The 15297-nt window shown below is 44.7% G+C and overlaps 1 protein-coding gene across 1 annotated transcript in view; it reads left to right on the forward strand.

The window, feature by feature from the left end:
* Positions 1 to 15297, forward strand: part of LOC112219965 (ras-specific guanine nucleotide-releasing factor RalGPS1-like) — a 294035-nt gene that overhangs the window by 112385 nt on the left and 166353 nt on the right. Inside the window, 1 exon segment of the mRNA XM_042302718.1 lies at positions 7702 to 7828. Within this exon segment, the coding sequence (XP_042158652.1) occupies positions 7702 to 7828 (127 nt within the window).

Genomic DNA, 15297 nt, shown 5'->3' on the forward strand with positions numbered 1-15297 from the left:
TGGAAAGAAAATTACACCTCACCACCATGCCAGACGGCAGCTCCCACCCAGTAATTGGACAGGGGAGTACAGAAAATGCAGAGTTTCACTGGAGGCTTAGTGGATATGCTGATGGCGAAACAGGTCTTTCAATAAAGATTATTGTCGCTGTATGCAGGACAGCCCTCTACGCCATGCTTTTGGGTCAACTGAAACCAGTAGTGCACTAGTCAGCATGCAACTGTGCCATCTAGAAGCTGCAAATGGTGACACTTTTTTTCCCTCTAGAGTCTTTTTAAAGGTGCACTAGGGTCACACCATATGAGGGCCACAGTATATGAAGCAAACAGCAGACTGCTGATTTTGAACTGAGATTCTTTTAATTGTGCACCCACTTCTAAGAGATCTGAGTTTACTGTGTAAGTCGGTTTTAATAGAGTTTGGCTGTTTTTTTGGGGTCAGTCGACAATAGTTTCCATAACTGTGTGTGTGCACATGGTCGTGTTTACTGGTAATGATGTCTGAGGTATAACGACCCCAGACCATCCAGCTCCAGGTTGTTTTATATAATGGTGAAAATGACTCGCTCCGTGCCGGGACTGTTTGTGAGCCGTGAAATTTGGGTCGTTTTTGTTCCAGCCCATTTAGAACGGACGTGTAACATTTTGTTGGTTTTGAATGTTTTAAACATTAAAATTGGATTTCATGACGTTACAAGAGCACAGAAACAACAGTGTATTTAGGGTCACCGGGGCCAGTGTCATTGATTCAAAGAACTGTGTTCTGACCACTTGTGCTGAAAGTGGTTTGTCCTTGTCAATGCTATTTGTGTACAATGAGTGTACAAAATATTATGAACACCTGCTCTTTCCATGACGTGGACTGACTTGGTGAAAAGCTACAATCCCTTAGTGATGTTAATTGTTACACCCACTTCAATCGGTATAGGTGAGTGGTGTCAAACTGTGTCAAGAACTGCAACGCTGCTGGGTATTTCACGCTCAATAGTTTCCTGTGTGTATCAACAATGGTCCACCGCCCAAAGGACATCCAGTCAACTTGACACAACTGTGGGACGCATTGGTCAACATGGGCCAGCATCCCTGTGGGACGCATTGGTCAACATGGGCCAGCATCCCTGTGGAACGCTTTGTAGTCAACATGGGCCAGCATCCCTGTGGAACGCTTTCGACAGCTTGTAGAGTCCCATGCCCCCGACGAATTGAGGCTGTTCTGAGGGCAAAATGGAGGTGTGCAACTCAATATTTGGAAGGTGGTCCTAATGTGTTGTCCACTCAGTGTACGTTACAGTGCTGGAGACAGAGGTACAGTAGGTAACCAAAGTGTTCTCTGAAAAGCATGATATGTTTGAGGATGGAAAGGTCAAGGAAATGTTCCCTCTTTTTCCCCATTATGGCCTCTCTCTCTCTCTCTCTGTGGTTGGAAACAAAAGCGTTGGTTTGAATCTTGGTCGGGTCCATTCGGGCTTTTCCCCTCTTGCTAATTGGTTTGTGAAGACAAGTGGGACAGCTCTGACCCCTGGAGTCTGAACGTGTGTTTCCTGGGCTTCCTTGCTTCCCACCATCTCTCCTTCCCTCCTTCAACGTGAGCTGCTTCCTAGTCCTCGGCAAGCAAATGATCGACCGTCGCTCCACCGCACATGTTCATATTCAAAAAAGACCTCGACTCAACCACAGTTTCCATCTGACAGTAAACTATACCTCTCAGAGTAAGTTTCTGTCTGTATTGTAAATGCCAGGAATAACATGAAGATGCTGACCACTTCAGTTTTTACATTTTATTCCATTATATAAAATCGTTTTCAGTTTATTCTGTGGCAGTGGTAGAAAATGGAGTGCGCACAGGTAGTTGTATAGTTAGTTTTGGCTCGAATTTCTGCCATTTCTCGCTTTATTTGAAGACTTCATTATATATATTTTTTATATGAGTCTGTTGAGGGGGAGGGGGAGGGGGAGAGCCTTGTTTCATGCTTGGAAATACTTTTGTTGGCGTTGAAGGAGGTAAAGTAATAGTCTGTCATTATCTCCATTATATATCACATGGAGTAAATTCCTATTTCAGACTCTCCCCTCAACTCTTGGCACATTAGAGCAACTTGATCTCATAGCTTTCATGATACCGTACTGTGATACTTAACCAACACGGTGACAGTGTTCCCTGTTGTCTGTTTTTACCTTACCTGTGTAGGATTTACATCCTGTGTCAATGTGTCATGTTCTGTGCTAAGGACATGAATCTCATCTCACGCATTAACACGCTGTCTCCGTAGCTTCAGCTCACGCCTTGACACGGTCTCCGTAGATTCATCTCACGCCTTGACACGGTCTCCGTAGATTCATCTCACGCCTTGACACGGTCTCCGTAGATTCATCTCAGCTCACGCCTTGACACGGTCTCTGTAGCTTCATCTCAGCTCACGCCTTGACACGGTCTCCGTAGATTCATCTCACGCCTTGACACGGTCTCCGTAGATTCATCTCACGCCTTGACACGGTCTCCGTAGATTCATCTCACGCCTTGACACGGTCTCCGTAGATTCATCTCAGCTCACGCCTTGACACGGTCTCTGTAGCTTTATCTCAGCTCACGCCTTGACACGGTCTCTGTAGCTTTATCTCAGCTCACGCCTTGACACGGTCTCTGTAGCTTCATCTCACGCCTTGACACGGTCTCTGTAGCTTTATCTCAGCTCACGCCTTGACACGGTCTCTGTAGCTTCATCTCAGCTCACGCCTTGACACGGTCTCCGTAGCTTTATCTCAGCTCACGCCTTGACACGGTCTCTGTAGCTTCATCTCAGCTCACGCCTTGACACGGTCTCTGTAGCTTCATCTCAGCTCACGCCTTGACACGGTCTCTGTAGCTTCATCTCAGCTCACGCCTTGACACGGTCTCTGTAGCTTCATCTCAGCTCACGCCTTGACACGGTCTCTGTAGCTTTCATCTCAGCTCACGCCTTGACACGGTCTCTGTAGCTTTATCTCAGCTCACGCCTTGACACGGTCTCTGTAGCTTTATCTCAGCTCACGCCTTGACACGGTCTCTGTAGCTTCATCTCAGCTCACGCCTTGACACGGTCTCTGTAGCTTCATCTCACGCCTTGACACGGTCTCCGTAGCTTTATCTCAGCTCATGCCTTTACACGGTCTCTAGCTTTATCTCAGCTCACGCATTAACACATTGTCTCGGTAGCTTCATCTCACGCCTTGACACGGTCTCTGTAGCTTCATCTCAGGTCTTGACACGGTCTACGTAGCTTCCTCTCATCTCACGCCTTTACACGGTCTCTGTAGCTTCATCTCATCCTACGCCTTGACACGGTCTCCGTATCTTCCTCTCATCTCTCGCTTTGACACGGTCTCTGTAGCTTCATCTCACACCTTGACATGGTCTCCGTTGCTTCCAGTGGGAAATCGACAAGATAGTCGGTCCAGTCCTATATATTATCAGGTTATGATCTGTGGAGGTAAAACACATTCAGGAGGTAAAACACATTCAGGCAAGCAGAAAAGAATAGACCAGAAGACTTGGAACACTGTACTGGCACCCTAACACTATGGTCTACGGGGCCGTTTGAGGTGTACTACCATGAAAGGGGAGGAGTGAGGCTGGGGTGTACTCGCGGGGAGGAGTGAGGCTGAGACCTAAGGGGGAGGAGTGAGGCTGAGACCTAAGGGGGAGGAGTGAGGCTGAGACCTAAGGGGGAGGAGTGAGGCTGAGACCTAAGGGGGAGGAGTGAGGCTGAGACCTAAGGGGGAGGAGTGAGGCTGAGACCTAAGGGGGAGGAGTGAGGCTGAGACCTAAGGGGAGGAGTGAGGCTGGGGTGTACTCGCGGGGAGGAGTGAGGCTGAGACCTAAGGAGGAGGAGTGAGGCTGAGACCTAAGGAGGAGGAGTGAGGCTGAGACCTAAGGAGGAGGAGTGAGGCTGAGACCTAAGGAGGAGGAGTGAGGCTGAGGACTGCGGGGCAGGGGCTTGGCTAATGACAGAAAAAAAAAATATATATATAGATAGATAAAAAATACTATTGTGCTGAAGCACATGAGCATACAGTACTTTCCAGGGTTGGTTGTTCCATGCAAGGGGCAGACAGACGGATGCCAGGGTTGGGTGTGCCACTCTGGGGAAGACCGAGGACCCGGGGCGTGGGTGTGGTTTGTTTTACCAGATGGATAACCACCATGAGCCAGGGCTGGGTGTGTTTTTGGCAATGCACACGGAAATAGTCTACCTGGGCATGATGCAAAAGGCGCACCTTTCCTCATGGTGGGACAGACCCACAGAGTGCAAGTCCAGGATAGTGTCACAACGGTTCTGTCCTAATCCGCCGCAGCTGGTGCTCACCCCTTATTTGTTGGAAACACTATCCAGAGACTGGTTTCCCCTGCCGTTTGGAGCCCCAGCATAAATTCCACTTATTTTTGTCCCTTCATGATGTTTTGATGAATGTTTCCCTCAGTCATGCCATTTCTCAGCTGCCCTTACCGTCCCTCAAAGGCCCCTTACCGTCCCTCAAAGGCCCCTTACCGTCCCTCAAAGGCCCCTTACCGTCCCTCAAAGGCCCCTTACCGTCCCTCAAAGGCCCCTTACCGTCCCTCAAAGGCCCCTTACCGTCCCTCAAAGGCCCCTTACCGTCCCTCAAAGGCCCCTTACCGTCCCTCAAAGGCCCCTTACCGTCCCTCAAAGGCCCCTTACCTTCCCTCAAAGGCCCCTTACCGTCCCTCAAAGGAAAACGGGTTTTTACATCTGTTATGGTAACCCGTGTAAATCCACACTACTGTATTCACTTAACATTGTGTCCATGGCATTTGTCTGGGCAGGGGAGTAAGAGACATCTGGCTACTCTCTTCAGGACCCCACTCTCCAGTGGCTAGGATTAGCTATTGATGCTCTTACCAACCCGAAGCAGGGAGGGAACTGTCCTTACTAGAGGGAGAGTATTCAACCCCTAAAGAGGGGAGATGATGGCTCAGGTGATTGTCTGCACTCCTCCCCGGCTATAGGATAGTCCTGTCTGCACTCCTCCCCGGCTATAGGATAGTCCTGTCTGCACTCCTCCCCGGCTATAGGATAGTCCTGTCTGCACTCCTCCCCGGCTATAGGATAGTACTGTCTGCACTCCTCCCCGGCTATAGGATAGTCCTGTCTGCACTCCTCCCCGGCTATAGGATAGTACTGTCTGCACTCCTCCCCGGCTATAGGATAGTCCTGTCTGCACTCCTCCCCGGCTATAGGATAGTCCTGTCTGCACTCCTCCCCGGCTATAGGATAGTCCTGTTTCCACTCCTCCCCGGCTATAGGATAGTCTTGTTTCCACTCCTCCCCGGCTATAGGATAGTCCTGTTTCCACTCTGCCCCAGGCAAAGAGCAGAAACTATTGCAAAAAATAACCAATTGCATAAAAGTCTGGGGGCCATTCTGGTTCTGTTCTGCTGTCTGGTATTGCGGAAATGGAAGACCACTCCAAAGGCTTCCCTCCACTCTGGTGTTAAGCTCTGAGGAAGCATGAGTGGCATTACGCTCTGAGGAAGCATGGGTTCACCCCTCCACTCTGTGGTGTTGAGCTCTGAGGAAGCAAGGGTTCACCCCTCCACTCTGTGGTGTTGAGCTCTGAGGAAGCAAGGGTTCACCCCTCCACTCTGTGGTGTTGAGCTCTGAGGAAGCAAGGGTTCACCCCTCCACTCTGTGGTGTTGAGCTCTGAGGAAGCATGGGTTCACCCCTCCACTCTGTGGTGTTGAGCTCTGAGGAAGCATGGGTTCACCCCTCCACTCTGTGGTGTTGAGCTCTGAGGAAGCATGGGTTCACCTCTCCACTCTGTGGTGTTGAGCTCTGAGGAAGCATGGGTTCACCTCTCCACTCTGTGGTGTTGAGCTCTGAGGAAGCACGGGTTCACCCCTCCACTCTGTGGTGTTGAGCTCTGAGGAAGCACGGTGTCACATCTTGGCGCTCACAGGACTCAATGGGAACCTAATACTCTGAAAATTAGCACTCGGCAATTTGATTTCATTACTTAGACAGTTTTTTTTTTTACAGGGTTTTAAGATGAGAAAATACAACATTTTTTAATGTACATTTCAATACTTCCACACACACACACAATGAAATGAGTGTGCCGATTTTGAGTTGTACATAACATCTAATGACCTCCAATAACTGATTGGCTGTTTTGATTTAAGCTCTACACCTACATTCCACTAACTCTGGCAGAGTTTAAAGCCAAACAACATTGACTCCCAGTTAGGTCAGATGTAGATGTGCTTGACTGCATAGACGTGCAAAACAAAGGTGGCTGCAGGTGCCAGGTGTGGCCTCGGCCTGCATATGTTGGGAACTGTGTGAGGCTGCAGGCTAATGTCATAATGATAACTCTGAGAAGGCAGTTAATGAGGGGAGCCAGGGTTAAATCCCTCAGACAGTGAGCACCCAGAAGTCCTCCAACTCCAAATCACTCTCGTATTCATGTCTGTCTGTCCCCAGCCGTAAGTCCATTAGAGTTCTCTATGACAAACACAAATGTCAGACAGTCCATGGTCTTGTGGTTTCTGGTCATGTGTTATTGTCTGTCTGTCTGTATTCATGTCTGTCTGTCCCCAGCCGTAAGTCCATTAGAGTTCTCTATGACAAACACAAATGTCAGACAGTCCATGGTCTTGTGGTTTCTGGTCATGTGTTATTGTCTGTCTGTCTGTATTCATGTCTGTCTGTCCCCAGCCGTAAGTCCATTAGAGTTCTCTATGACAAACACAAATGTCAGACAGTCCATGGTCTTGTGGTTTCTGGTCATGTGTTATTGTCTGTCTGTATTCATGTCTGTCTGTCCCCAGCCGTAAGTCCATTAGAGTTCTCATGACAAACACAAATGTCAGACAGTCCATGGTCTTGTGGTTTCTGGTCATGTGTTATTGTCTGTCTGTCTGTATTCATGTCTGTCTGTCCCCAGCCGTAAGTCCATTAGAGTTCTCTATGACAAACACAAATGTCAGACAGTCCATGGTCTTGTGGTTTCTGGTCATGTGTTATTGTCTGTCTGTCTGTATTCATGTCTGTCTGTCCCCAGCCGTAAGTCCATTAGAGTTCTCTATGACAAACACAAATGTCAGACAGTCCATGGTCTTGTGGTTTCTGGTCATGTGTTATTGTCTGTCTGTCTGTATTCATGTCTGTCTGTCCCCAGCCGTAAGTCCATTAGAGTTCTCTATGACAAACACAAATGTCAGACAGTCCATGGTCTTGTGGTTTCTGGTCATGTGTTATTGTCTGTCTGTCTGTATTCATGTCTGTCTGTCCCCAGCCGTAAGTCCATTAGAGTTCTCTATGACAAACACAAATGTCAGACAGTCCATGGTCTTGTGGTTTCTGGTCATGTGTTATTGTCTGTCTGTGCTGCTGACACCATTGTTCACTTGGTGTCTGTGTGTCAGTAATATGTTGTATTTTAAACGTTTCAACTCTACCTGTTACCGATGACTGATTTTCTTTTAAAAATGTATTTTATTATTTATTTATTTTACCTTGAAGTGTGTCGTTGGTTGCTGAAGAAGTAACAATGCATCAGATTTGCTAGTAATCTCTGCAGGGGAAATCGACCACTCATGTTGTCGAGTTACAATTAACAGAGTACAACTAAATGATGCCGGCTGACTGGCTGAAAGAGGAAATGAATCAACAGTAAGCTGATTCCACCTTGTCCTTCTTCTCCCAGCTGATCAGCCGGAAGGACAAGACCACGTTTGAGAAGCTGGACTTCTTGACATCCAAAGAGGACAACTACACGCGCATGAGGGAGTACATCCGTTCTCTCAAGATAACACCATGCATCCCCTACCTGGGTAAGTCTCTAACCTTAAACCCTATCTGGGTAAGTCTCTCTCATGATTTGTATCAGTCATTTGTTTTGCAAACTCTGCTAACACACATGCAGTACAGAAACACTGCTAAACATACATCAGTCTCTTGAGGTGCGCAATTGAAATGATTGGTTAACTGTACCCTCCAACATAAAATTAAACATTTCTAGAACTCAAGTGTTGTCCTGATGTGTTTAAGCATTGTTGTGGAAAGAAGTGTGATTTAAAAAAAATGAAAACGAGTGGTTTTTGGCAGAATTATGGTGAAGAAATATATTGAGATTCTGGTCTGTTTTTCCATCTACCTGCAACAGTGGCTGGTGGCCCTGTTCATAAGCTATGTCGGGTGCATTTGTTTACACCTTGCTCAGTCTTATTTCTTCATTAGCTAGATTGCTAGCTAACAACCTGGGAACTTTAGCAGTACATCCAAACTTCTGGTGGCACAGAGAGAAAGGAAAGGGGATATCTTCTTCAGGATCAATGATCATAGATCAATGAATGAATTAATGAATGATCTCTTGCATGTCATCACTCACAAAATGTTACGCTTTTAAAGGGATAGTGTACAATTTTTTAAATCTTATGCATCTCAATAGGTAGTGCTTTTAAACAATGACAGTTTTTTTTATATATCAACATAATAGTTTTTTTTATAATTAACAAATGTCTTTACAGGGTTAAATATTAGTTTCTTCAAAAGTAGCTAGAATTCATAGGCCCCATATAGTCTCTCTCTCCATTAAAAAAAAAAGTTTCTCTTCTGGTGCTCCTAACTTTTGTTGTGCTCCTAACTTTTGTTGTGCTCCTAACCTTTCAAAGTTTGGAACACCAGTGCTATGATTTTTTATATTTTTTATTTAGAGCCCTGTTCATAACATCTATCTATTTTCCAAACTGATATGGTAAAGCCACATTTGGAGAAGCTACTTTTGATCAATCTGTTTGTTGTTAAATCATCACTACCACCATCATCATCAATAAATGTGCAGATGTTTCCCATTCACCCCCCCTTTATGACGAGTCATCCACCTGGTTCAGTCTGTGATTTGAGGAAAATAGCATCAACCTCTCTAGTAATTTAATAGGATCTCAATGTCATAAACCCTCAATGTTCCAGAATGTGGTGAAAATGGCAGCGAGAAATCTAAACCAGTCTAATTGGAATGAATGGCAGTAGAGGCGTAATCCCGATTTTTAATATGCAGGAACATAAAAGGCATGTGACATGTCAAATATATATATAATTATATAATATAATTAGAAATACATTTTATACAGGTTTTATACCAATTTTCCATGTGAATAATCACCTCTAAAATATGTAAACAAACCACAAATGTCTACATTTTTGGTGTTCTTGGAAAGCTGTGAGTGCTATTATATGATAAAATATCAGTATTTGCAACTTGTCGAAGTCGTATCATCAACTGATTCGCGCCAGTGAATGGCTGTGGATTGACTGCATTTAAAAAAAATAGAATATTGGCAGTGAATTAGACAAATGTATGGAATCATTCCTCTAAAACGGTCTGGCTAGCTAGCAGACATGCAGTGCAGAAATTCTTCAAATTCATTATTTTACACTGTCTTAAAACAGCACAGGCAAACCATGGCTGGCCTTTATCCCTTCATTGGAAGGTTCATGTCCATTCCGTTATCCTGATTCCTAATTCTATGGAAAAGAGGGTTGTAGTTCCAAATGTCACTAACACTCGTATGACTTCAGAATAACTAACTAGCAAAATTATTACAAACATTTTGGCAATGATTTAATAGTTTGCAATTGTTAGCCACCAGTTTTTAAAATTTTCTATCTCCTGCACAAATTGTGCCAGGATGTTGATCGCCAGTGATCAGCTGTGTAGCTAACTAGCTTACTGACATAGTTAGCTAGCTAGCTAGTTTGCTAGCTCATCCTTCACTGGCATCAAAAGCTTGCTTAGCCTTTTTAAATTACCCTAAAGTTGTAGACATACTTTCCCACAATTAAGAGAAACTGTCTTATCAGAAATCAGTCCGTAGATCAGCACATTTCTCCGCTATCGTATGGTTGAGTCAGCTGAGCACAGCCAGCAGCTGACTCTGTAGACTACTGTAATGTCTCGACGCAGAAGAACAGCTGCTAAATAAAAACTCATAATGTAAGCATTAGCACTACTACTACAGTCGCTAGCTAGCTTTTGTTGGAGCATTCAGCATTGTGTGTGTGTGTGTGTGTGTGTGCAGCATCCTTTCAGTGACTGGCTCGGCTAACATTAGCGTTAATGTTGGACAAATTTATGCTAGCTGTCGTGCTATAGTCGAACTTCAAAAATACTGTTCTTTTGAAGCACAATAATCCTGATCTAGATTTAAAATAGGGTGACTAAGACTGCCTCGCCCTAAAAATCTACATTTGACATTTATTGTTTTAGCTTAGATCAATTCAGACAGTTGAGGCAGAAATGGGGTTTAGTAGATGTCACCTAGGTAAAAAAAAAAAAATCAAATGTTAGACCTTGTATCAGAACGACTTTCGAGCTGTCCCACTTTGCGATATGAGACGGATCAGTGCAGGCGGAATCTACGCGCTGTCCGACGTAAGACAATGTCAACGACCACCAGCACTTAAAAATATCAACATGAATCGGTATCCCAGAGCAGATAAAGGTAATCATGGAAACTGTAGACAGAAACTGTTGACAGTCACTGACAGACATCACTACTACTGTGCTCTAACCGTTGTGTGTGCCTGTTGAGATTTCCACCGTAGGACTCTGGACTTTTGTACAGCGGTCCTCTTTAAAAGATCCTTCCCAGGACAGTTTGAGCTCGGTTCAGAACTTAAAGCACGGGGTTACAGGAACAGTACTTAAATGCAGATATTGTATTAAAATGCAGGTATACAGCGGGATAATACTGCACTATAATACTGAACTACTCTAGATATCGGCTCTATACCCCTCATTCAAATCTGGAACGTTGAAGTCAGATCCATTGCTTTTTCTTTATTAGAGACTGATTTACACCTGGGACACCAGGTGGATGCAATTAATGAACAGGTAGATCAGAAAACCAGCCAGCTCTGGACCTCGCTCTAGACTACATACAACTCAAATTCAAAACTAATCACACAAGGTATTTTTTTCTATCCATATCATCTGAAGATCAACTAGTACCTAGTTTAATTTGGCGGGTCAGATGAAGAGGGGTAGTTGCATGGTTTGGCAGTAGCCCTCTGACCCAGTTTCCTATTATCACTAGGGTTGCAAAATTCCTGGTACTTTCAATAAATTCCCTTGTTTTCTAGAAATCCTGGTTGGAGGATTCGAGGTGTTCTGCTTATTCCCTCCTGATTCTGGAAACTCCAATTTATTGAATGTTCCCCCTGAATTTTGCAACCCTAATTATCACACAGAGTTCTTGCCAACTCAGACTGGCATTTTAATGACTGAGGCATGAAAACAACGTCAGGCCCATCTCACACAGACCTCCAGGGGACTTTGTTAATCTGCTCAGCTCATAGGGACTGGGTCGCTCCAAACCTCCCTGCTGGTCTTTTGTTGCTCTGGAAGTGTTGGTGGCGTTAGAGGTGGGGCTCGGTGCCTGGACAGGTCAAGGGGCGGATCCCCTCTTTGTGGAACTGCCTGCCTCACACGGTGGAACTTGATAAAAGCTGCAATGCCCTGTCCCCCTCATCACTCCACACTCTCTGTGGACTCACCTCCCTCCTCCTTTCCTCATTCCTTCCCTAAAGAGCAGTGAGGTCTCAGTTTTCCAGGTTTGTGCCATGGTCATGTCAGCAAAGCAAAGGGAGGTTTCCTTCGGCTAGCGTGAGATAATTACAATAGAAACCAAATGTGTTCCACACAACGTCATTTAAGAATCCCAAATAATGTGAGTGGACACATTTGCCCCCCCATACCTTTTTTTTCCTGTTTTATGTTTTGATCAAATCTACTGGGGGATGTGCCTCTGGTTTTTAAGTTGAAACTACAACACCAAACCTACTGGGGGATGTGCCTCTGGTTTTAAGTTGAAACTACAACACCAAACCAAACCTACTGGGGGATGTGCCTCTGGTTTTTAAGTTGAAACTACAACACCAAACCAAACCTACTGGGGGATGTGCCTCTGGTTTTTAAGTTGAAACTACAACACCAAACCAAACCTACTGGGGGATGTGCCTCTGGTTTTTAAGTTGGGAAAGTCTTCATACATCTTCCAGAAGCAGGTTGCCTTGGTAACCCTGCCCACCTTGATGTGCAAGTAAGAACTCAAGTAAAAATACTTTAGTTCTTAAGTAGTATTTTGGGGGTATCTGTACTTAACTTTTACTCCCAGTACATTCCTAAAGAAAATAATGTACTTTTTACTCCGTACGTTTTCCCTGACACCCATAAGTACCTGTTACATTTTGAATGCTCAGCAGGACAGGAAAATTCATGCACTTATCAAGAGAACATCCCTGGTCATCCCTACTGCCTCTGATCTGGCGGACTCACTAAACACATGGTTCGTTTGTAAATTATGTTTGAGTGTTGGAGTGTGCCCCTGGCTATCCATAAATTTAAAAAACAAGAAAATGGTGCCGTATGGTTTGCTTAATATAAGGATTTTTTTATATACTTTTACCTTTATTATATTTTAGCAATTACATTTACCTTTTTAATACTTAAGTATATTTAAAACCAAATACTTTTAGACTTTTACTCAAGTAGTATTTCACTGCGTGTCTTTCACTTTTACTTGAGGAATTTTTTATTAAGGTATCTTTACTGTGTACTTTTCCCACCACTGTCACGGAGTATCAGCTGTGGGACAGTCACTTTGTTCCTCATTCTCTGGCCAGTCGCATTAGCACTCTTTCAGTCCAGGGAAAGAGGACTTCTCCGCCTTGCCAGTTCTGGAATCTGTATTATTGTGTCATTTTCAGTGTGCCCTCTCAATGACCCTAGAATGAGGAACGATACAGCTGTTGTTCCCATCACACTACCTCAAGTTATGTCGGCCAATATTAGCCAATATCTTCTCTTGTTTAGTGTAAACAGACTCAAAGCAGAGCTCCTGAAGTGAAATGATAAGGCCCGGAGGGCTGTATTGTGCTATCCAGTGAGTGAATGGAAGAGCGGTGTAGTCGTCTGACTTTTACTGTCTCCATTAGTTAACAGACAGAATGGGCCACTGTGTACTGGGTTTGACCACACGTCAGACTGCTAAGCGATATACAATACATGATCAAAAGTATGTGGACTCGTGCTCGTTGAACATCTCATTCCAAAACCATGAGCATTGCTGCTATAACAGCCTCCACTCTACTCGGAGGGCTTTCCACTAGATGTTGGAACATTGCTGCTATAACAGCCTCCACTCTACTCGGAAGGCTTTCCACTAGATGTTGGAACATTGCTGCTATAACAGCCTCCACTCTTCTGGGAAGGCTTTCCACTAGATGTTGGAACATTGCGGCTATAACAGCCTCCACTCTACTCGGAAGGCTTTCCACTAGATGTTGGAACATTGCTGCTATAACAGCCTCCACTCTACTCGGAAGGCTTTCCACTAGATGTTGGAACATTGCTGCGGGGATTTGCTTCCATTCAGCCACACAAGCATTATTGAGGTCGGGCACTGATGTTAGGCGATTAGGCCTGGCTCGCAGCCGGCGTCCCAATTCATCCCAAAGGTGTTCGATGGGGTTGAGGTCATGACTCTGTGCAGGCCAGTCAAGTTCTTCCACACCGATCTCGACAAATAATTTCTGTGTGGACCTGGTCATGCTGAAATGGTGAAGTGCCTTCCCCAAACCGTTGCCACAAAGTTAGAAGCACAGAATCGTCTAGAATGTCATTGTATGCTGTAGCGTTAAGATTCACCTTCACTGAGGGGCCTAGCCTGAACCATGAAAAACAACCCCAGACCATTTATTCCTCATCCACCAAATTTTACAGTTGGTACTATGTATTAGGGCAGGGAGTGTTCTCCTGGCATCCGGCAAACCCATATCCGTACTGCCAGATGGTGAAGTGGGATTCATCACTCCAGAGAACGCATTTCCACTGCTCCAGAGTCCAATGGCGGCGAGCTTTACACCACTCCAGCCGACTCATGGCATTGCACAAGGTGAACTTAGGCTTGTGTGCGGCTGCTCAGCCATGGAAACCCAGTTATTGTGCAGAGTCCGTTTGGAACTCGGGAATGAGTGTTGCAACCGAGGACAGATGATTTTACGAGCTTCGTGCTTCAGCACTCGCCAGGTCCCGTTTTGTGAGCTTGTCTGGCCTACCACTTCACGGCTGAGCCGTTGTTGCTCCTAGACGTTTCCACTTCATAATAACTGTTGACCGGAGCAGCTCTAGTAGGGCAGAAATGTAATAAATTGACTTGTTGGAAAGGTGGCATCCTAATGATGGTGCCACGATGAAGGTCACTGAGCTCTTCAGTAAGGCCGTTCTACTGCCAATGTTTGTCTATGGAGATTACATGGCTGTGTGCTCGATTTGATACACCTGTCAGTGGCTGAAATAGCCAAATCCACTAATTTGAAGGGGGTGTCCACATTAGCGGTCGGCCGATTAATCGGAATGGGCGATTTAATTAGGGCCGATTTCCAAGTTTTCATAATCTGAAATTGGTATTTTTGGACACCGATTTGGCCAATTTTTTTAAAATAAAATAAAATAAAAATTTAAAAACAAAAAACACCTGTATTTAACCAGGCAAGTCAGTTAAGAACACATTCTTATTATCAATGACGGCCTAGGAACAGTGGGTTAACTGCCTGTTCAGGGGCAGAATGACAGATTTTTACCTTGTCAGCTCGGGGATTCAATCTTGCAACCTTACAGTTAACTAGTCGAACACTCTAACCAACTGATTACATTGCACTCCACGAGGAGACTGCCTGTTACGCGAATGCAGTAAGAAGCCAAGGTAAGTTGCTAGCTAGCATTAAACTTATAATAAACAATCAATCATAATCACTAGTTAACTACACATGGTTGATGATATTACTAGTTTATCTAGCGTGTCCTGCGTTGCATATAATCGATGCAACGCTGGGGGATGATTTAACAAAAGCGCGTTTGCGAAAAAAGCACAATCATTGCTGAGTGAAACGTATTATTCACAACTTCCTTGCAACTAACCATAAACTAGTACCTAACCATAAACCCCAATGCCTTTCTTAAAATCAATACACAGAAGTATATATTTTTAAACCTGCATATTTAGCTAAAAGAAATCCAGGTTAGCAGACAATATTGTGTCACTTCTCATTGCGTTCATTGCACGCAGAGTCAGTGTATATGCAACAGTTTGGGCAGCCTGGCTCATTGCGAACTAATTTGCCAGAATTTTACGTAATTATGACATAACATTGAAGGTTGTGCAATGTTACAGGAATATTTAGACTGATGGATGCCACCCGTTAGATAAAATAAAATACAGAACGTTTTGTTTGCGAGATG

The sequence above is a fragment of the Oncorhynchus tshawytscha genome, linkage group LG20, assembly GCF_018296145.1.
Source record: "Oncorhynchus tshawytscha isolate Ot180627B linkage group LG20, Otsh_v2.0, whole genome shotgun sequence".
NCBI classification, from domain to species: Eukaryota; Metazoa; Chordata; class Actinopteri; order Salmoniformes; family Salmonidae; genus Oncorhynchus; species Oncorhynchus tshawytscha.